General features: G+C 34.5%; 3 protein-coding genes across 4 annotated transcripts; 1 reads left to right on the plus strand and 2 right to left on the minus strand.

Annotated features, from left to right (window-relative positions):
• The first annotated feature begins 94 nt into the window (after positions 1-94).
• Positions 95-3,744, plus strand: LOC118040394 (root phototropism protein 3). The gene is made up of 4 exons (XM_035047324.2): positions 95-695; positions 920-989; positions 1,122-2,420; positions 3,023-3,744. Exons 1-4 carry the CDS (start codon positions 583-585, stop codon positions 3,569-3,571), a joined length of 2,031 nt encoding a protein of 676 aa, XP_034903215.1. The 5' UTR covers positions 95-582; the 3' UTR covers positions 3,572-3,744.
• A 6,367-nt stretch (positions 3,745-10,111) lies between these two features.
• Positions 10,112-13,116, minus strand: LOC118040393 (endo-1,3;1,4-beta-D-glucanase). The gene is made up of 7 exons (XM_035047323.2): positions 12,777-13,116; positions 12,585-12,606; positions 11,755-11,884; positions 11,547-11,637; positions 11,347-11,436; positions 11,137-11,237; positions 10,112-10,445 (listed from the first exon to the last, which is right to left on the minus strand). Exons 1-7 carry the CDS (start codon positions 12,922-12,924, stop codon positions 10,305-10,307), a joined length of 723 nt encoding a protein of 240 aa, XP_034903214.1. The 5' UTR covers positions 12,925-13,116; the 3' UTR covers positions 10,112-10,304.
• Positions 13,117-15,116: 2,000 nt separating this feature from the next.
• LOC118040392 (transcription factor bHLH143) lies at positions 15,117-19,153 on the minus strand. Of its 2 annotated transcripts, XM_035047322.2 has the most exons (3): positions 18,992-19,153; positions 17,662-18,296; positions 15,117-17,184 (listed from the first exon to the last, which is right to left on the minus strand). In XM_035047322.2, the coding sequence occupies exons 2-3, from the start codon at positions 17,782-17,784 to the stop codon at positions 16,090-16,092; spliced, it is 1,218 nt and encodes a 405-aa protein (XP_034903213.1). In that variant the 5' UTR covers positions 17,785-18,296; positions 18,992-19,153; the 3' UTR covers positions 15,117-16,089. The 2 variants fall into 2 exon arrangements, with proteins under 2 accessions (XP_034903213.1, XP_034903212.1); XM_035047321.2 differs by lacking the exons at positions 17,662-18,296; positions 18,992-19,153 and adding an exon at positions 17,310-17,447 and having other exon boundaries at positions 15,117-17,210.
• Between the last annotated feature and the right edge of the window lie 2,019 nt (positions 19,154-21,172).

A 21,172-nucleotide genomic window follows, 5' to 3' on the forward strand; every position in this document is an offset into this window, starting at 1 on the left:
TCCTTTGCACTGTAATGCGAAGGAACCAAAATCATTAAAAGTGATGGTCCACTCCCATAAATATAATTCCTGTTACTTTAAGAAAAAATTAACTTCTCATTCTCTCTTGTCCACATAAGAATGTTGTCTTGGAATGTGATCAATAGTAGCAAAAAAAATGAATGAAAAGAGAAAACACAAGGGGAAAACAAATCACAAAAAAGCATGATATGAAAGATTAGAAACTGAATGTTTCAGTGTTTTGTGCTCAGAGCTATGAAGAAAGAGAAGTGTCTTAAGAATTATGCAAGCTCACTCAAAATGATCCAAAACCAGTGCGAAATTCCATGCCCATTACTTCACAGACTGTAATGTGAAAGAGTCTCTTGAAAATCCTCAAGAAGCCGACAGTTGAGAGATAATTCCAAGCACCCCCATGTGGGGTTCTTCTCCTTTTCTTTCTCATCAACCCTCTCTGTTGTTTTACTTGTTGTTTTGCCTGCTTTTGTTGCTTGTTTTCTCTGCTTCAACTCTGTTTTAGAAGGGCTCTTTTCCTGAGAAAAACCCTGCTCGGGCTTTCTTGGATTTTCTTGTTTCGACATCATGTGGGACTCTGAGAGTGAATCTGTTACTGGTAGAGATTATGGAAATGGAATCCTTTCCTCGAGCAAGCATGGTGTCAAGACTGATGGATTTGAGCAGAGAGACCACTCATGGTATGTATCTGAAAAATAGAAACTTTAGTAAAGTTTCATACTGTAAACCATGAGATTCTTCAACTTTTGGTTGGTTGCTTTTCTTTTTTTATGTCATGTCTATAGTATCATGACAAAGTTTGAGCATAGACAAGAGTTTGAAATGGTTCTTCTTCAGGCTAGTAGTTTAGCTTGTTTTGCACATGAACTTCTGAAATATTAGGTGGGATTTGATTGATATGCAGGTATGTCTCAACTGATATTCCAAGTGATTTTCTAGTTCAGGTTGGAGATGTAAATTTCCACTTGCATAAGGTACTTGTTTTTCTCTTGTGATGCTTGAATTTCTCTCCTCTTAAGCTTCTGTATTTCAGAATTCAATAACTAGAAGATAGTCTAAGAATTGTGTTACTGACCCTTTTGTTGTTGTTTCTGTTCTTGTGAAAGTATCCGTTACTTTCGAGGAGTGGAAAAATGAATAGACTAATATACGAATCGCGTGACCTGGACCTTAACAAGGTAGCATTGGATGATCTTCCAGGTGGACCGAAGGCGTTTGAGCTTGCAGCAAAATTCTGCTATGGAATTGCTGTTGATCTAACAGCAGCCAATATCTCTGGCCTAAGATGTGCTGCAGAGTACCTTGAAATGACAGAGGACTTGGAAGAAGGCAATCTTATTTTCAAAACCGAAGCATTTCTCAGTTACGTGGTGCTATCTTCATGGAGAGATTCTATATTGGTATTGAAAAGCAGCGAGAAGCTCTCACCATGGGCGGAGAACCTTCAGATTGTTCGAAGATGCAGCGAGTCCATTGCTTGGAAGGCTTGCTCCAATCCTAAAGGAATAAGGTGGGCATACACAGGAAAACCCCCTACAGTTTCGAGTCCAAGATGGCAAGAGAAGAAGGATTCAAGTCCTAGTAGAAACTCCCAAGTTCCTCCTGATTGGTGGTTTGAAGATGTTTCCATCCTTAGGATTGATCACTTTGTTAGAGTCATCACTGCAATCAAGGTAAAGGGTATGAGGTTTGAATTGATTGGAGCTGCAATAGTGCATTATGCAGGAAAATGGCTTCCAGGTTTGATTCAAGATGGGGGAGGTTTTATAGATGAAGCAAGCAATAGCAGCAACAGTAATAGTAACAGTAGTAGTGGAGGCCTCAGTTGGAAAGGTGGACTCCATATGATTGTGGCAGGAACTAAAGATGACACCCCAACAGTTCAGGCCAAAGATCAACGGATGATCATCGAGAGCCTAATCAGCATAATCCCGCCACAGAAGGATAGTGTCTCTTGCAGCTTCCTTCTTCGCCTGCTGAGAATGGCAAACATGTTGAAAGTGGCACCTGCTCTGGTTACTGAATTGGAGAAGCGCGTCGGAATGCAGTTTGAACAGGCTACTTTGGCAGACCTTCTAATACCTTCTTACAATAAAAATGAAACTTTGTTTGATGTGGATCTTGTTCAGAGACTTCTCGAGCATTTTCTAGTTCAAGAACAAACAGAAAGTTCAAGTCCAAGAAGACAAGCATTTTCTGACAAAACTATGTACGATGGAACTCGAAGGAGTGCTAATACAAGTTCCAAAATGAGAGTAGCAAGGCTTGTTGACAGTTATCTTACTGAGGTGTCAAGAGATAGAAACCTTTCACTGACAAAGTTCCAGGTACTGGCAGAAGCTTTGCCTGAATCCGCAAGGACCTGCGACGATGGACTATATAGAGCAATCGATTCTTATCTTAAGGTAATTCCTTTCCTTCTCCTTATTTGTATTTACAGAGTTTATTTTTAGGACTCTACAAGTAAGAAACCTCGTTCAAATTGGAGCTTTAGGTACTTGAAATAGAGAGTGCTGATTAGAGGTCTAGAAACAGGACCAAATTGCGCATGTGAACCTGTTGATAAGTAGGCATACCAGTGCATAGATGTAGACAAAGAGCATATGATAATTGGAAATAAATTATAAATTTGAAAAAGACATACCCTCAGGTCAAAGAGGAAGAAGACATACTATCACATACAATGGTCCCCCCTGTAAAACCATGACCACAGGCAGACATTTCTTTCCATCATAATCAGATATAGCTAGCTCATCAGGACAACAAAAGCAGTAACAATGTCAAAAATGAATTTACCAGCTTGAAGGAGTTGCCAGAAAGCTACTGCTAACTAAGAAACTGATATGTGATAAGGAATTAGCAGAAATGTAAGCCTAGTTTCATGAAGAAAGCTTCAAAGGAAAGAAATTAAATTACAGTTCAAGTACTCTATACTTTAGCCATATGTTAAGAACTTGAAAATGCAAATTTCTTTTTTTGAAATACTTTCTGGATCACTATTCAACAGGCTCATCCATCATTATCTGAGCACGAAAGGAAGCGCCTCTGTCGTGTGATGGACTGCCAAAAACTCTCAATTGATGCTTGCATGCATGCTGCTCAGAATGAAAGACTGCCGCTTAGAGTTGTAGTCCAGGTACTCTTTTCCGAGCAGGTGAAAATAAGCAACTCATTAGCAAACAATACCCTGAAAGAATCTAGTGAAGCTCAGTACCAGCCTATGATATCAAACAGAAAAACTCTACTTGAAGGGACACCACAGTCATTCCAAGAAGGATGGGCAACAGCTAAGAAGGACATTAACACTCTCAAGTTTGAGCTCGAAACCGTGAAGGCTAAGTACCTTGAGCTCCAGAATGACATGGATAATTTGCAGAGAAAGTTTGATAAAATGACAAATAAGAAACAAACATCAGCGTGGACCACAGGGTGGAAGAAACTTAGCAAATTTACCAAGATGACAAATTTGGAAAACAACGAAATCGGGTCTCAGGTTGCAGCTCCTGAAGAACAGACTACAAAGACACCTGGAAGATGGAGAAATTCTATTTCCTAAGAGATGATGCACTTCATTTTGATTCTGTGTTCCTACTGCTCACTTTTTTCTTCTTTGTTTCTTTTTAAGTGCAGGATTTTCTTTCCTCTTCTTTTTCTTCAATTTTTAGAAATTACCTCAAAAAATCTAGCATAAGTACAATTTATTACCAAAATCTGCTTTTGTATCCTGTATGAGTTTGTTAATTCTTCATTCAAGAGCACTTGGTTTTCAAAGGAAGACGTCTAATTGTGATTCATTGGATGAACTACATAATGCCTCTACATTTACGTACTTCCCCGAGCTCTCAATTGATTAACTTAGTAAAAACCATAAATAAAAGTAAAGAAGATCAAAGGTTAAACAGTTGAGAAGAAATATCCTGTGAGACAATAATGCTAGACTATGGTTCGGCAGGCAATCAAGTTAATCTCATTTTGATTCTGAGATAGCAAGCATCTTTGTCAGCAAAAGGTGAACAACCAAGAATGGTTGTTGCAAGTTCCACTCAATCTAGATTATTTTTTAGCTTTAAAAAAGATGGAAATAACTGTATTTTTTTATGTTATTTCTTATTATAATTTGTTTATGAAAAAATTAAAAGAGAAAGATTTGAAGTTTATGTTGTTAAAATTAATTCATAATTATTATGGGTTTAAGGTTAAGTGATTGATTTTTAATGTGTTGTTGGAAATAAGAATTTGTGAATTGATTTGTTATGGATTAAAAATTTTGTTTCAATTTTGCTGGAAAATCTAGACATAATGGTCTTGCGGTTGAAGATAATAAAATTTTATTTTGGTTATTGATTTATAAAAATTAAAGTTTAGTCCCAAAACTTTAGAAAATTATGATTTGACCCTTGAAATGTATTTTTGAAAATTTTAATGCAGTATTCTTATGAGATTAAGGATGATGAATCTCAGTTTGATATTTTATTTATGTAATTTTCAGTTTAGTCCTCTATTTTGGAGATTTACAGTTTAGTCCTTAAACTTTGAAAAATCCTGATTTGGTCCATGGAGCGTAAATTGAGAATTCTAGATGAAATTTAGGAATGATTATAGGTGAAATTTTAATATGGTTATGTATTATGACATTTACAGTTTGGTCATCCAATTATGGTAAAATTATGTTTTGGTCCCTAATTTCTAAAAAATAGCATTTTAGTCCCTAAACTTAGGGGACTAAACCTGATTTTCTCTTACGCATTAGAGTCTTTTATTTGTGTTGTTTCAAGTTGTTTTTAGTATATATATATATATATATATATATATATATTTGTAGATGTTTCTAACAATCCTCAATAGAATTTTCGAGTATTTTATCTGATATTCTTTTTACTTCTATATTTTTTTAGTGAGTTGGAGAATATTTAATATGCATGTAATATAAATAAATATGTATATTGATTAGATGATGAGTACAACTAGTTAATTTCTTGAATAATATTTTTTGCTTTATTTTTTGAGTACTTATCTATTCTTGGACTTACACTCGTATTTTGATGAACTAAATTCTATTCGATATGATATATATTGCTTTGATAATTATATGAATATCTATTATGCCTTGATTTAGGACTTGTCAATAACTCCATGCTAATAGAGAGTAGTTAATTTATGTGTATATGATATTCTGTATACCTAACTGGTAAGAGAGTCATCAACCTATGACGATCGATCCTCCTACAATGATCACCTTTGGGTGTTATTTGATATCTAACATGTATTCCATTATTTTATGATAATATGTTTAATATGTGTGTGTGTGTCAAAATAAATCTACTTGCAAACTATTAATATATAAAATATTTATTAAATATTATTTCTTCATTGAATTGGTTGAACTCACCTTTTATTTTTAATATTATTTCAAGATTTTAGTTTCTGTTAGCAAGTAGACTCTATTAATTGCTCTCGTTTTTTAAGTTTTGGTCAGTATGCCTTATTTGTTTCATGAGGTTTTCCTTTTAAATTTTGATTTGATGTCATAGATGCTTCATTATTACACTATTTTAGTTAAAGTTTTGATTTTGATAATGTGATGAATATTATAGATTATTTTAAAGTGATATTTGATTTTATTGGTTTTATGTGAAAATTTATGAACTGCTACGCCAATTTTAAACCGTTTTATCTATGATATGTACGGTTTGAGATTTAACATAGGTGAAATGTCCTTACAATACTGCTCCTGTGTTAGGAGTCATGAAACAGGGATCCAGGCCATACACGAGCATCATAGGTTTTTGATGCATCATGTATGTGGCTGTTAAAATCAGGCATTTCACTAAGGCTCCATTTGTTTGCTAGAAAGTAGTTTTTTTAAAAAAAATAAATTCCGGGAAAAGTGAATTATGGAAAAGTGAATTACAAGAAAGTATTTTTCTATGTTTGGTTGTGTAATGGAAAATAAGTTAGAAAACATTTTTCAGTGTTTGGTTATGTTATGGAAAATGAGTTGGAAAATAACTTATTAATATTTTATTTTTCTCAAATTTATTAAAATAACCAGGAACAAATCTTACGAATTAAAAGGTTGAATAAAAATAAAAATTAAAAAAAATATATAATTCCATAAATTATCTCAAATAAAATAAATAATAATCAAAATAATAGAGATCAAATCTAAAAAATAAAAAAATTGAAAGATGAAGAAATTAAAATAATAATAATTAACATTTCATAAATTATTTCAAATAAAATAAGTAACAATCAAAAGAATAAGGACCAAATTTGATAGATAAAAAACTTTAAATTAAAAATGATAAGGGAAAATCAAATAGCAATTATAAAAAATGAGGACCAAAGTTAATATAAAAATTAAATTATAATGGATGAAATTGAAAAACAAATATTTCAAAACAAAATATATATAGCAAACAAAAGTTTGAGGATCAAATTTGATATAATCAACAAATAATATGATATTTTAAAAATTTTCACAACTTCCGCAAAATGTTTTTTACCCAAAATAAAAGGAAAACACTTTCCTGAAAACCAAGCCAAATTTTTCTTTGACTGAAAAGTATTTTTCGTTGACTAACTTTCCTAATAATAAACAAACACAAAAAAATTTAAAAAATAATTTTTCAAAAATCAGTTTTCAGAAAACAAACACAGTCTAACAAACTGTTTTATCCAAGATGAATGATGATAATAAAATTTGTGCCTAAAAACATGATTTAAGATGCTAACCACCACACATGGCCCATCTGATGTACTGGACTGACATCTGCCAGAGATCCATGAATGTACTTGAAGGGAAAATTTATAGCGTTCATAAAAAGGGCATCTTGAAAGGATCCTCTATTGGAAAGAGTTGCTCCAAGGTTCCTATCAAGTGACTAGAAATGGCCACTGAAAGGACACAGACTTAGCCCACACTGATGTAGTTTCCTGGATTCTGTGGTTCAACTGCAAAGGATTTGAGCTTCTGGTTGTCAGTAATGTTTACGTATAGTGTTTTTGCTTGAAAGGACCTATGTTTCCGCATGAATCCTGAAGTGAGAAAAGAGGCAATGAGTGATAATAAAAGAGTTCACAATTGTGATTCTATGGGTCCACAGCTTCAAGCTGATGCAGATTATACTGGAAAAAGTGAGAAACAAACACAAAGAAGCCATCCATGCTTTCAATCATATCTCGTTTTACATGAAAAAACTGTTTCTGATGTAATATGTCGAGGCAAGAGACTCAAAATGACAGAGTTCATGTACCAGACAAACGTAAACACCGACGATTATTCGCTAGGCACTCACCTAACAGGTTTGAACAGTACTGTTGACGTTGATATACTCAATGCACCACCACATTTAGAGGCAGATAATGGCAGGCATCGCTGAGATATGGTACTGAAGAACTGCCTTCAACTTCCGAGTCAGAACTCATGTTTATGGGCGGAAAGCAGTAGGTCCCATGGTACCTAAATGATCATGTAGGATTAGGGATAGTGACAAGAGTAATAATGGTGTTGCATTATTTTCAATCCTGGAGCAAATACGTTGCTGATCTTGGACATAATAGGCACTAATTGAAGATTATGTTCCACTGTCATTGGTTCAACTATTATGACAAAATCCTCGTACAAACCTAGGTGATATTGAAACTATGTAGATGCAGAGTGACAATTTTAGAGGTGAAGAGTGCCTAATCAAGTAGCAAATTGACTGGAAGAATATAATGGGACTTCTGATCACTGTTCAGGGAACTCATTTGTGAGACAAAAATCTTTTCAGCAATCTAGAGTGCACTATTTCTGTCCTTAATTCAGATGCCAGCACTTACATTCAGAAGAAGCTGAAGGCAGTGGTATTTTGAAAGTGGCTTTAAAAACATAGCCGGGAGACAAAATCAGTGGCAGTGTGGCCATTTACAGAAGCAATATTTGCTTTCAAGTGGCACCAATAACTAGCAGAGTGACAACATCAACAGCTTGGAATTGTTCCCACAGAATCTTTGTTCAACAATGGTGTAAACAGAAGGATTAGAGAATATGTGCTGCAAGAGAATTCAATGTCATACCAAAGCACTAGGCCAGTTATAGTCAAAGAGTAGAGTAAATGTTATAGGTAAAATACCAAAAGCGGTGAAGATTCAATGAAAGGATGCAAAAATCAAACCTGGCCCAGATAGTGGAGTTGACTAACAAGGTATTTGGGCCTGTTTGTCAGAAAGAATAATTCAACATTTTTGACAGAGAACTGTCTCAAACTCACAGCAGGAAAGCCTCAAATCTTCCACAAGGTATTGACCTGGGACGATCAAGACACTTGATCTTCTAAAACGCAAAAAAAATCAATGAATATTGAGTAAGCTGTTAGAAATATTCACTCATTACATTATGAGAATATCCATGTAAGTCCATGAAAAGAAATCCTCTTTGAAAGTTAATTTCAGGACCAATAACACTATGACTACTATCTTCCGATCTCTGACGTAATTATATATATCCTGACAACAAATTTCATAAGCTGATATTCTTCTCAGATCATCATTCCACAAGCACTGTAATTGACCAAAATGCAATTCTTGGACAAATGGGAATTTAGCCGGTTTTTCCTCTATACATGTTAAAAGAATCAACTCAATTTAAAAATTTAAAATGGCAAGTGAGGCACGTAAAAAAACAAAAAAAGAAAATGAAATTCCATGAATGTTAATGCATTTCACTGATATTTGCTTCAAGAATTTACACAAAAATAACTCCAGTTCCTAGCTTCTGATTCTATACAGGCCACGCTGGTCTTTTGATCATTGTTTGCTATGCCCTATAGCTTATGAAGTAACCAACACAATTTAATATTTTAACAATCTGAAGTTCAAATGCCATAGTTTCCAAATATCTGCAAAGGTTTATTTGTTTGGGTACAAGGGAGAGGCTCGAGTCGGAGTCCTCTCAAGGAATAGGGATATGGACACAGATTGAGCTAGAAGCTCATAGACGCTTATAAAAATTACATCTAGCAACCTAGCACTTAATCAGATATTGCAAGACTGGCCATCACCACTTAATTCATCTAACTTAACTGGTCAATAACACGAGTAAAAAGCCATCAGAATGTACTTATATAAGCAATTATTCATTTCTTTGAACATATATAATTCGTTTAAATCATTTCGATGAATGTAGTCAGTTTCAGACTGCACTGTGTTGTCATCAAAGTGTAGCAGACTTGACTGAATTTCTCTGAAACTACTCCTCATGCAAGCGAATGTCTCCATGGGAGTTGAAACTCAAAAGTGGGGCACCTCTGAGTGCTCATCAAGGAGACAAGACTTGGTGCCTTCACTGTATCCATACATGAAGCACTTGCATGATCTACTGTTCTTTAATTCTTATCCACTCTAAAGAGAAAGGGGCCATAGGGCACCATTGTCTTGCAATGATGCAGCATTAGAGCATATAATCTTTGACAGAACTTTTGCTACACCTATATAAAAACAAGAAATTATTACATGAGACCAAATATAACCTCTACGAAACAAAGGCTATAAAATATAAAAAATGTTCTCGAAGCTTTTGAACTTCGATTCAAGTGATAATTATGCCAATTAGCTACAAAAATAGGTGACAGATAGCTACATAGAGTCTGATGGGATTCGAGTCACGATTTCTTGTCATTAAAGAGAAAAAAGATTTAAAATGGAATTTAGAAGCTTATGAAGATCACTGACAAGTATAAATAATCATACAATTAATTAAAAACAGGGAATTAGAAACAAAATTGGAGATTATATAGGAGAGAAGAAACATGTTGAAATAAGAGTCAAGCCTGGTCTATTAAATTAACTTCTGTTTTTTGATGTACTTTACTTAAAATTTATTAAATTAATATTTTTTCTGTTTTTTTAATGTATTTATGTCAAAAATTAAATTCAAATAAAAAACAATCTACGCCACAATACCAAGCTTAATTGATATCAGAAAAACGTCGACCAAGAACTCGAAGATTTGGCTTGGGATTAGATTCTGCACCGTATATTTATCCATCTCCTGGCAGTGTTATTGGCACCCTCCTGAAGAGATATCAATGCCTTCGCATTCTTGCAAAGGAACGGTAGAAAAATTATTATATTTATCATGGTAATGACATTTGTTGAGTTTCATACACGAGATGCCCTCAAACTCATTATTTATCTAGTGAGTAAGTCCTCGCACTTACAGGCTAGGTATAGGCCTAAGCGACCTCGACCAATACAAATCTCCCCAACAATACCGACAAATCTTGTCTGCACCATTGTTGGTTCTTTCACTTGACAAACTTGGTAAACCAGTGTAACATGTCGCGGTGAGCTTCTTCAGCACTCTTAACAGCCTGTTCATCCTCAACATTGTAACGAACTGTCCATCCATGACCGACACCCGGGAATATTTTCACAAGGCTAGCAAGCTGCAAAACATAGGAATCACACATAAGCATACAATTTAGTGCATCAATAGTAAGGGAAATACAAGAATCATCGTTAGCTTTTGGGTCAAAACATGGCATGGAATGATCAAAGACACAAGTCCCTTTCCTTCTACCCAGAATGTTAGATCATTCTATTTTATTTTTTATTTTTGTTTAAACCCCGGTATCTAGAAGATTATTGGATCTCAACTAATTCGGTCGAGCCGAGACAGTCCATTAAGGAATAAAGCTCTCCCAGTGATTGTGTATTTCATTCACAAGACTCGAATTCGAGATCAATCTTAAATAAAACAAGCGTCGAACCACTTGAACCAGCCACCATTGGCTAGATCATGCTAGATAACATAGTTATAAGAAACTCGTGACCTGGTCTAAGATTTGAGTTATGAGCTGGGTGGATTATATTATGGGTTGGCTGGTTGATCCGAGTTTGTTAATTTTTTTTACTTTTTATCTAAAATGATATCACTTTGGATAAAATAAATTCAAAAAAAAAAAAAAAAAAAAACATTGACCAAGTCCTGATAACCCGTAAAGCCAAGCCAGATTTGATAATTAGCCATGTTAATTATTACAAGTGAAGAGGTGAAAAATGTTTCATAATATTATCTCCTTGAACAACATAACCTCCGTCAGATAATCGCCAATCTTTAGGTTGAGGACTCATTACCTGAGACTTTGCGGATAAAATTTCTCCAAATTCCTTCAATTGTTCTGGCGGGGAATAATGGTCAATTTCAGCTCCAAGAACAGCAATTGGGATCTTTACCTCTGAAACAATATAATATATTTGTCATCAAATGTAATGCATAAATATCTGTTACTTCCTATTTATCCCAAATCATTTCATAATGACAAAGAAACGAGGGAAGAACCTTACCTCTAATTTCATCAATGGTAAGTGGACCAGGATGCAATATAACTGCAGCTTGAATATCATTAGAACTGGCTAATTTCACTGCCACGATCCCTGAAACAAATATGAATAATCAAATACTACAAGCCAAGTTGATCCTTCTAGTCCACTAGATAAGAGAGCTTGTTCTAGTTTGAGCAAGGTCTTAGATACGAGGGACTCACCTCCCCAGCAAAAACCTGCCGCGCCAATGGAATTCACACCTTTACTTCTTAGAGTGGCAATTACCAATTTTGCATCTTCTTGTCCTTTGTCCTATAAGAGATTAGCTGAGATTAAACTCGAAACTAGCTCATTAAAACACATGCGTGAAGGCTGTCATCTGGTCCAAGTCATGTGTTCGGTATTTATGAAATTACTCTAGATACTCACCGTGTTATGGAGTTTTTTCCATGCCTCTATATCAAAGCCAGGCCTGCTTAGATCAATAACCGGATCACCATAAAAAAAATCAGGAACTACTACGAAGAATCCAGCAGCTGCAACTTTGTCTGCAAGCTTCCTTCACATCAAGAACAATGAAACTACATAATTATTTTGATAAGTGATATCAGGGCAAGTATTCTTGTTGTGATGCCCCAAGTGCAACAGGGAGATTTTTGGACAGTGAAGACAAATAAGCTCAACTCAGTATTATACTCGTAGAATATATAGAGCCTGTTCAGTTACGCACCTGTTCCTTGCCCCAAACTTGGGGTACGACACTTGAGCAAGAACATAAGCATTGCAAAGCCAGATTTATTTCCTTCTATAATAGGTATACTTTGTGGAGGTTGAACATGAATTTTACTGTTAAAAGTTAAAACTCAGAATTGGTTTTGTCCTTTGATCAATTAACATGAAATGTTTTATCTGGATGGGCTATTTTTCCAATCAATAGATGATATCAATATGATAGTTATAAAACTCTGCTCTAAAATAACTTTGTTTCAGCATTGCTGCTTTGAAAAAAACTTAAAAATGTCAAATCATGTTCTGTCTCACTCAATTCAACTGATTTGCGGGTTCAATCATTAGGTCAATTAGATTTAATTAGATCAACTATGAACGCTAATTGATTTTCCCTAGCCTCGTTTTATTTTCCCTTTTGAATTGAATCTTAAAAATGGTCTGTTAGATAACAAAGTCAAGAGCCAATGAATTGAGATTAAAAAACTGGCCATGGAAACACCAAACTTCATTCTATGAGAGAATTATGTTACCTCAAATTCGGAGCTTCATAACCTGGAAAAATACGTTTAAAGATGAGATAACAGGCCAATCAGTATAGTAATTTTCTAAATAAACACACTCTTTCACAGAGAATAGAAAGCCCATCTCAAAATCAACAAACCTAAGAAAGTGGAAATCAAGAAATGGAAAGGGGGGGGGGGTGAGGCTTGGTGGGCTCTTACCAAAAACATCGGCAATGATAAGGATGGCGAGCTTGGAATCTGAAGCACCAGTAACATAGGTTTTAAGGCCGCCAAGTTCTTGGACTGTCCCTGCTCCATAATCTGGGGTCAGTTTCGGTGGGTTCTCAAAACACTGAGGACTTGACATCTATCAACTGTTTTACTAGCAGACTTCACGCTTGGAAATGGGAGAGACAAGGAGAATCAAGATGTTTTTACAAAAAGATTGTAGAAAGTTAAATCATGTAGCATCATTACGCACGTCAAAGAGGGCTGCTAGACAGATACCATTGCTTCCGTCACCTCTTATCGACATTGCTTTCGTCAAAGAGGGCTGCTAGACATATACCATTACTACTATTAAAAAAAGAGATTGCAAATTGAATATAATATTTTAATTGCCTTAAATTGAAAAATGATATTGTCTGATATCAAAGAAATTTGATTAAATAAGAAATTTTGAAACTAAATTAATGGAGCTGAAGAGAGGTTTCCCCAGGTTTCATCACTAAATGAGTTATATAAACAAAATTAGTTTGCATAACTTCAAGTTAAGGTAACAAACACTCTCTCCTCATCCTTAACTCTTGACGGGAGGGTGTTTAACATAACTTTTATTTTTATGTATTTTTTATTTTTTAATTGAAAAAATATTAAATTAATATTTTTAATGTGTTTTATAGTGTTAAAAATTGAAAAAAAATATGAAAAAACTCATTTTAATATAAATTTAAAATTAAGTTTATTTTAAAAAACACACTCCATCAGCATCATTCATAGAATCTAACATCCTTTAGATTGCCGACCGAACTCACCCTAAAGAAAACAAAAACTGAATGTCCTTGACTACGTACATTGATTCTCACGCACAAGCTTTCTTCCCTTCGATACTGATCTGTCTTAATTAGTTGTCAGAACCACCTAATGCAAACAACAGAGAGCATGCGCTATACGTAGTAGCTATAGACAAGGGACCAAATCCTACGTAGAGGACTCTCTAGTCTCTACATCTATGTTATGTATAATTTGATGTAGGAAGTACTTGCAAGCTCGATGATTTGTTTGGATAATTGACAAAAAAATCTACTAACATGTATCTGGACTTTTATACTGTTTGCAGCCACTGAACTTTTGCAAGAAAAGATGGGAGATGCATGTGGACAAATGCCACGGTTTTTGGACTTGGAGACCTGTGCCTACAAGCCCTATCTAGACTAGAGTGCTGTCACCACTTCTTTTTCTTACAAGATAAGAGTACCTCCAGCTTAGATTTGTTTCTGATCAGGATTATTCATGGTTGTTAATACGAGTAGTAAGATTAATTAAGGTATATATAAGTTGTGAGATATCATGTTAATCAAAAAAATAAAGATAATGCTGTTCTTCTTCTAGCTTGAAGTAATGCAGCACTCAACATGAATCAATTACGCGCAGGTGTTACGAGGCTGGATAGATAAACACTCCCATGAAGATATACATGTTTAGTGACGAGGACAATCCCTGTAAGAGATTTTGATCTTGAGGAGACCCTACCTTGCTAAAACCATCTGAGGTAGGTTAGGCAAAGTTTGGGTTGGCGAAGTGAAGGGTAGCCAAGACTTTCACGTGTGTTAGACATCTTGGTCCATGATGTTTTTTTAACTTATATATAATTTAGTCAGTTAATTCTATTTCAAGCAACTGGGAATCGTTCCCACGCCACATAAAGGAAGGGAAAAAAAAAAAAAAAAAAAAAACCCTACCTCCTAACCCAAGACCCAACGATCCTCTAACCTATAAAAATCCGTATGGTTCATGATCATCCGAGTCACCTCATCCCTACAAATCCTCGTCCAAAATGAAGGAAAAGAAAAGTTATGGCATTCAAAAAAAGGAAATCATTCATCTTGGTACTCCTCTATAATTGAAGGAATAAAGACAAGGCACCAGGGAAAGAAAAAAAGGCTCACGGGACGAGAGGTTCAATAGGGTTATAAAATGGTATATGATGTGATGACACTGCTCCTATCGATTTATCATTCTTGTACTAGTAATTATTCACCATCCATGCCAGGGTAAATCTTACTTTTAATCAAGAATCTTTCTTTCATGTACCATAGGTAATTATAGAAAGTAACAATGTCTTGAAAGGAAAAGCAATGAAAAGTCCGAATTTTTATTTCATTCTTTGCAAGAAAATGGTGAAGTGGTGAGCCAGCTTTTATCTTTTAACATGGCGTCAAAACACACATTTTTCTGACACCGCAAGTGCATGTTATTACAGTGGCAGAACACAAGCAAAGACATTATTCATTAAATCAGCTTCAAGATCCACTTGTCCCTACACCACTCATCTGCCACAGCTCAAAAGATGACATCCATCTCCACAGCAAGAGAATCTTATTCACTTCATCCATTACAGACACGCATAAAACATCGAGGCATAGGACAACAAGACGAGCAGCAAAAGAACAGCAAAGATAAACATACTCAAATTCAAGCACTCCACTACTACTACTAACATCAATCACATGGTTCTACACTCCAAGTGTCAATCCATACAAATCTGACAAGCCCATAGTAGGGCATTAAAGGACTTCACACTACATAACTATGGTCACATGTCCCATTACTGTGCAAGACCATGGGCAAGCCAGGATGGAATGAGTGAAAACAAACAAGACTTTATTAAGAACATTTGATCAAAGAGTGGACCCCAACAATTGATGATTAACCACTGAGCTTCTCCACAGTAGTATCCCACACCAGAAATTTTCTTTGTACTGCTACTTTTTAATGAGAGTTTAATACCAGAATGATTTGTGTGAGTTTAAAGAGACCAAGACAAAAGCATGAAATCAAAGAAAAGGGTAGGGTGGATAGTGGGACCCGAATTACCTAACGCGCATGCACTAAATCCATGGGGGTTCTCAACACTTGAAGAAAAGGAAGTCCTCATTTACAGCACAGCCCACCTCTACAATCAACCCACGCGTTCAATTCCTTTGAGACTTTGTTAACCTTTCATCCACAATAAAGCTAAAAGATAATCATTTCTGGTCAACAAACAAAACCCATTTTTTCTTCACCTTCTGCAAGCAAAACAGCCATATCATCCCACTATTTCTCTCCTTTTATTGGCCCATTATATACAAGCCCTTGAGGGGGGGAAAAGTTGGAAAAAGAGCCCCCACATGAGAAAAAAAAAGCTAATATAGTGATTTCAAACTCATCAATCATTCAAACCAAGAATTCTTGAGTAGCTACCTTTCGTTCATTCTTCCTTCCTTCCACTTTTTAGCAAACATGCTACCATGGAATGAGGAAATGAGACTTAATGATAGTTCACTCCAAGCGTTTTGGCTTTGAGCTTCAGAGACTTCAAGTAATTTATAGCTTCATCAAGGACCAACAACGGTTCCTTATTCTTTGCACCAGGGATTATGCTCTCCAGAATTTTCAAGGTTGCATGAATCTTATCCTTTCTAAATTGCTTGCTTCCCAAAATGGAAACCAGTCCCTCTTTTTGGGTTTGGCCTATAGCATAGCTTGATCCCATATCACTGTCATATCCATTGTCATATCCGAGAAATCTTTCCACTTTCACTGAACTAGCAGTGTCTACTGGAGATGATTTTTTGTACCCACCATCGATCAATTTCTGCCTTTTGTTTGGACCTTCAGAACTAGTAACTTCCTCTGTTGTTTCCTCTACTTGTTCTTGCGTCCCGTGACTTTTAATCAGAATGGGAAAGTGACCAGTGCTCCTTACTTCATCATCATCACTATCGTCATCGTCACTTCCACCATCATCTTCATCATAATCATCGCCATCCGAGTCTAGCAACGCATTGATTTCTTCAGTGTCCTCGTGCATCTCAGTTTCTTCACCACTAAAGTGATTCTCGTCTGATACTTCATGTAACTTCAGCTTCATCGGGTCCATTTTTGCTGCATATTCTTTGTAGTTAAAATAACCAGGAACCGGCTTTGCATCAGCTGTAGTTGGTTTTGGGACAGTAAGTCCAAAGGAACTATACATCAACCTTTTTTCATTCCCAGACTGATCGAAAATGAAGAACCTTCTCTGGCATCCAACAATTGGATTTGGCACACCTCCCCTACCAAGCCCATAAGAAAACACAGACAAGTTTTCTTTGACATATGGGTTTGTACCAGGAAGAAAATTCTGGGAGTGAGGGGGTAAACGAGGCAACCCATAGGTTTCATTGCCTTGTAGTGTCCCAAAATTTGGAATGCTTGGAACTGCTAACCCTGGCATTGACATATTTGCAGACGTCATGTAAGTGCCAGGGTTCATACATGCTGGCGAACATTGTAGTTGCGCAGGATCCAAAGATGTGGTCATGCGATTGAAATTTGGTGATTGCCAAGTAGAAAGTGGTGGAAACAGCCAAGAACCTTCAGCCTTAACCATCCAACCAAAATAATTACCTGTAGATGAAAATAAAAGAGAGAAAATAAATTAGTGTCTAGAAAAGAATCTGTTATTATTTTAGCTTCAGACCCAGAGGTGAGATATCGCAAACATACCAAGAGTTGTGCTTTGATTTGCAATGCGGAATTAATTGCTGCTTCGTTTAGGAACAAGAAAAGGAAAAGGAAAAACTACAAATTCCAGCTTGATACTATAACAGAAACGTGGAATCAATCTACGTGACAGGTTTAAGCAAATGACGGAAGTATTCAGCCTGCAAAAGAGTACCAGAAACAAGGAATGAATTAGAATCGCCACCAAACAAGGAGCAAAAAGAAAGCCATGGACTCTAAGAGCAAAAATATACATTTCAATTCTTTGACAAAAATACTTTCTTATGAACTGCTAATTAGTTGCATCGCGCAAACAGTTAAATAATAAAGGAAGCATTAAATGTTTTATACTAACCTGACAATCCTGCAATGGTTGATAGCATGCAATAACTTTAACTATAATTGTTAGTTTTCCAGCACTTCCATTCTCGTGTTTCAATGCCCGAAATCTTGTTTGACTAGCTGCTTGGCACACCATAACTTCTTTTGAACACTTAAAACTCAAAACTATCCAGATGAAGGTTACAACACGGAGCAATTGCCTAATAATCGAAAGCAGGGTAAGGAAAAGCTCGGTACAAAGATCAAAGATGGGCTGGACTTAGAATAGCAGAAAAAAGGAGGAAGAAACGCCGTAGAAACAGAAAACTTGAATTGGAAAAACAGAATGAAGATCGAACAAAAAGAGAAACTAAGGAAAGTTATATTGTTTTCTTGTTATCCTTTCAGCTAATCCTATAAAAATCACAATAAAAGATGAAAAAGTGACTAGATCCCATTAACAATTTTGTAAGGAACAACAAGCCCAGAGTCTCAAAGATTGAAGTTCTTTGGAAAGGTGATTTACAGAATAACCCTGCAATACAAATTCAAACGCATAACTTTGCGGATCACGTCAACTGGTGGACTCAACCAAGGCATATTGTTTCCCTTCGGTGCACTAATGAATTATTCACAGATATCTACTCTAAGTATATATGCCCAGATTTCCTGCAAAGGGTAGCATAAAAAACAAGAAACATGAGCGAAATGGTACAAAATGCAATCAGATAGAAATGCAATAAGATGGTGAACAATAAGAAGTAAAATTGTGGAACAAACTCATAAATAACCTCTACAAGCTTAAACCTTGGCTATCAAATTTGACAAGATGATTTTTGTTTACGAGCACAAAACTACAACTAAATTGCACTCCATAACTGAGCTTCATAAACTTCCCTCGACATCAACAAGAAACACAAGAATTTTCATCATATTCTGCTTTCATGTTCTGCCATTTTCTACCAACTGAAAGTATGGTAAAGATAACTATAACCAAAATAAGCTGAGCTGAACTTTCAGCATTGCTATCTCATGAAAATTATCGAAGATACCAAAAAGAAAAACAAAGAAATTAGCATCTCTATCTATATTGATTATTCTCATCAAGCAAGAAGGGTAATCCAAATTCTCTCCTGAATCCATAATTTGGAAACTTTAAGCTTAAAACAAAACAAAGCACCAAACTTTCACAGTTACCAAACAGAAAAACGAAAACCCATCAAGCAAAAAGAAGATAAAACCAAAAAAACAATTCAAACCAGAGACAAATTCAACAAAAATCCAACAAACATCAAGCAAAAACAGGAAGGCTCAAAACAAGAAAAAAGAACCCATAAAGATAAAACTAAAATTCAATCACTTACAGTAAAAAAATAATACTAATATCTTTCGTTGCTCAGATCCAAATACACGAGTTGACTCAAAAGGAAATCTTAAAAACACTGAAATATTACAAGGAGAGAGGGAGAGAGGGAGAGAGGGAGGAACAGTTAAAAGTAGAAGTACAAGAAAGTTGTGACTGAAGAAGTGAGCGTGCTAAGAGATGTTAAGATTTTAAAGAGTTTTTATGACCATATTGTCCTTTTACTGTTATAGAATAGTAGTTGACCTATGTCCATGGTTAAGCTAACCTAACATTAGTTATATTTACCGTTGATTGAGTAATGCCCCCTCTCTCTCTCTTATTTGGATTTTTTTTTTTTTTTTTTTAAAGTAATATTTTTTAAAAAATTATTTTAATGGTACGAAATAGGTTGAGGTATAGTTTATAAGATGGATTTTTTTAAATAAGAAAAAAAAATTTATAAAATGATTTTTATTACTGTTTATTTTTTGTATTTAGAAATGAAAACATTGTATTTAAAATTATATTTTAAAAGTGTATTTTGATTGAAAAAATATTAAATTAATTTTTTTAAATAATTTTAATGAGTTGATGTAAAAAATAAAAATAAAAATTTAATATATTATTTTAATATATTTTTATATAAAAAATATTTTTGAAAAATAATATACTATAATATTAAAAAAACACAAAAGTAGTTCAGATATATAATTAATGGGAATAACCCTTAATTGTTAAATCTTATTTTCTCCTTATTTATAATGTTTTGAATTCAGGATTTATAGGAATTTATTTTCTTAGTGCATCGTATTATTAGCATAGAAAATATTTTTTAGGTCGTTTATAAAAAATAATATGATGCTCTTACCAACGAATATAAAAATAGTAATAATAATTAATGTGAATAGGCAAGTAAACAAGATCTAATTGATTTTTAATTCTGGTTGAGGTCCTACCATACTACAACAATCTTGTTAAACATAAGCTTTATAGATTGTGACAAGAACTAGGAGAACTAACTGAAGCCACGAGAAGCCAATGGCAACCCAAGCTAATTCCAGCAAAGACTAAACCACCCCTGAGCCTCAAAAATGAACCGGCGTTCCCAATTCATAGAGCCTGGGTCCACAGTACCAAAACAGTTCTTGGCAACCCAAACCGAGAGCCCCAAACCCGAACCATATTGCGGCAAAGACCAAACCACCCTTGAGTCTCATACTCTAATGAGCGCAAAGTCAAATCGAGCATGTCCATGGTGTAGAGATTAGGAGCATCACTGGAATTGTAATAGCAGTTATCATTTAAAATATTTTTTTATTTAGATATATATTAAGATCATTTTTATATTTTTTTAAATTATTTTTTATATTAGTGCTTCAAAATAATATAAAAATACTAAAAAATTTTAATTTTAAATAAAAAATTAAAATTTTAAAAAAACACGAATTAGACCATGTTTTCAAACAGATCCCAAAAAACCTAAATTCACAGTGCTAAAACAGTAATATTCCCACATGATTTAGATTTTCTCCACTTTTTATTTGAAAGTATCAATATTCTATATTTAAAATCTGAACCACGTTAGTTTATATATATAACTGCAATATTTTTATATATATTTTTAACGAATTATGATGTTATTTATAAGCATAAATTTGATTTAACGTTTGTGTATTAGCTTTGTTAAAAAAAAAACAATGCAATTTACAAAATGTTTTGGCACATAATTTATTCGGAATTTAGTATGTACTACCAAATTCATTGCATTGGAAATTATCTCTCTCAAGTTGCATAAGAAGAGAGAATCATCGAAGATATATACATGCTTCCTAGGCGTGGCGTGGGTTCAAGTTTTCATGATAAAAGCTTGTAATTATGTAAATTATTAAACATGTAGCGGGTTGATTTTTTAACCTGATTATAGCTGAGTTTTAAAAGAATTAGTTGAGAGTTGATTCGAACTCAATATTATTTTTATTTTAAAAAAAAATTTGAAATAATATTGTCAAACATATAATTTGACCTCAAACTAGTTATAAATCGGCATAATTTAACAACCTTGCATAAGATAAAAGGAATGCATCGCTTAAGAATTATAATATAATTAGTCACAATTATATTAAGCTTTTATTTTTCATTATAAAACCTCCTTTTACATTTTAAAATGTGATTTATAATGATTTTATTTAATTTCAACTAA

Source organism: Populus alba, chromosome 7 (assembly GCF_005239225.2).
Source record: "Populus alba chromosome 7, ASM523922v2, whole genome shotgun sequence".
NCBI classification, from domain to species: Eukaryota; Viridiplantae; Streptophyta; class Magnoliopsida; order Malpighiales; family Salicaceae; genus Populus; species Populus alba.

What these genes read in the sequence shown, in the direction of transcription:
- LOC118040394 (XM_035047324.2), top strand. Translation starts at nt 583, where the DNA reads ATGTGGGACTCTGAGAGTGAATCTGTTACTGGTAGAGATTATGGAAAT. An exon ending in TAAATTTCCACTTGCATAAG is followed by an intron (nt 990 to 1,121) that starts GTACTTGTTTTT and finishes TTCTTGTGAAAG; the next exon opens with TATCCGTTACTTTCGAGGAG. An exon ending in CAATCGATTCTTATCTTAAG is followed by an intron (nt 2,421 to 3,022) that starts GTAATTCCTTTC and finishes ACTATTCAACAG; the next exon opens with GCTCATCCATCATTATCTGA.
- LOC118040393 (XM_035047323.2), bottom strand. Translation starts at nt 12,924, where the DNA reads ATGTCAAGTCCTCAGTGTTTTGAGAACCCACCGAAACTGACCCCAGAT. An exon ending in TATCATTGCCGATGTTTTTG is followed by an intron (nt 12,607 to 12,776) that starts GTAAGAGCCCAC and finishes GTATTTTTCCAG; the next exon opens with GTTATGAAGCTCCGAATTTG. An exon ending in TACCATTGATGAAATTAGAG is followed by an intron (nt 11,238 to 11,346) that starts GTAAGGTTCTTC and finishes ATATTGTTTCAG; the next exon opens with AGGTAAAGATCCCAATTGCT.
- LOC118040392 (XM_035047322.2), bottom strand. Translation starts at nt 17,784, where the DNA reads ATGGTGTGCCAAGCAGCTAGTCAAACAAGATTTCGGGCATTGAAACAC. An exon ending in AACCATTGCAGGATTGTCAG is followed by an intron (nt 17,185 to 17,661) that starts GTTAGTATAAAA and finishes TGGATGGTTAAG; the next exon opens with GCTGAAGGTTCTTGGCTGTT.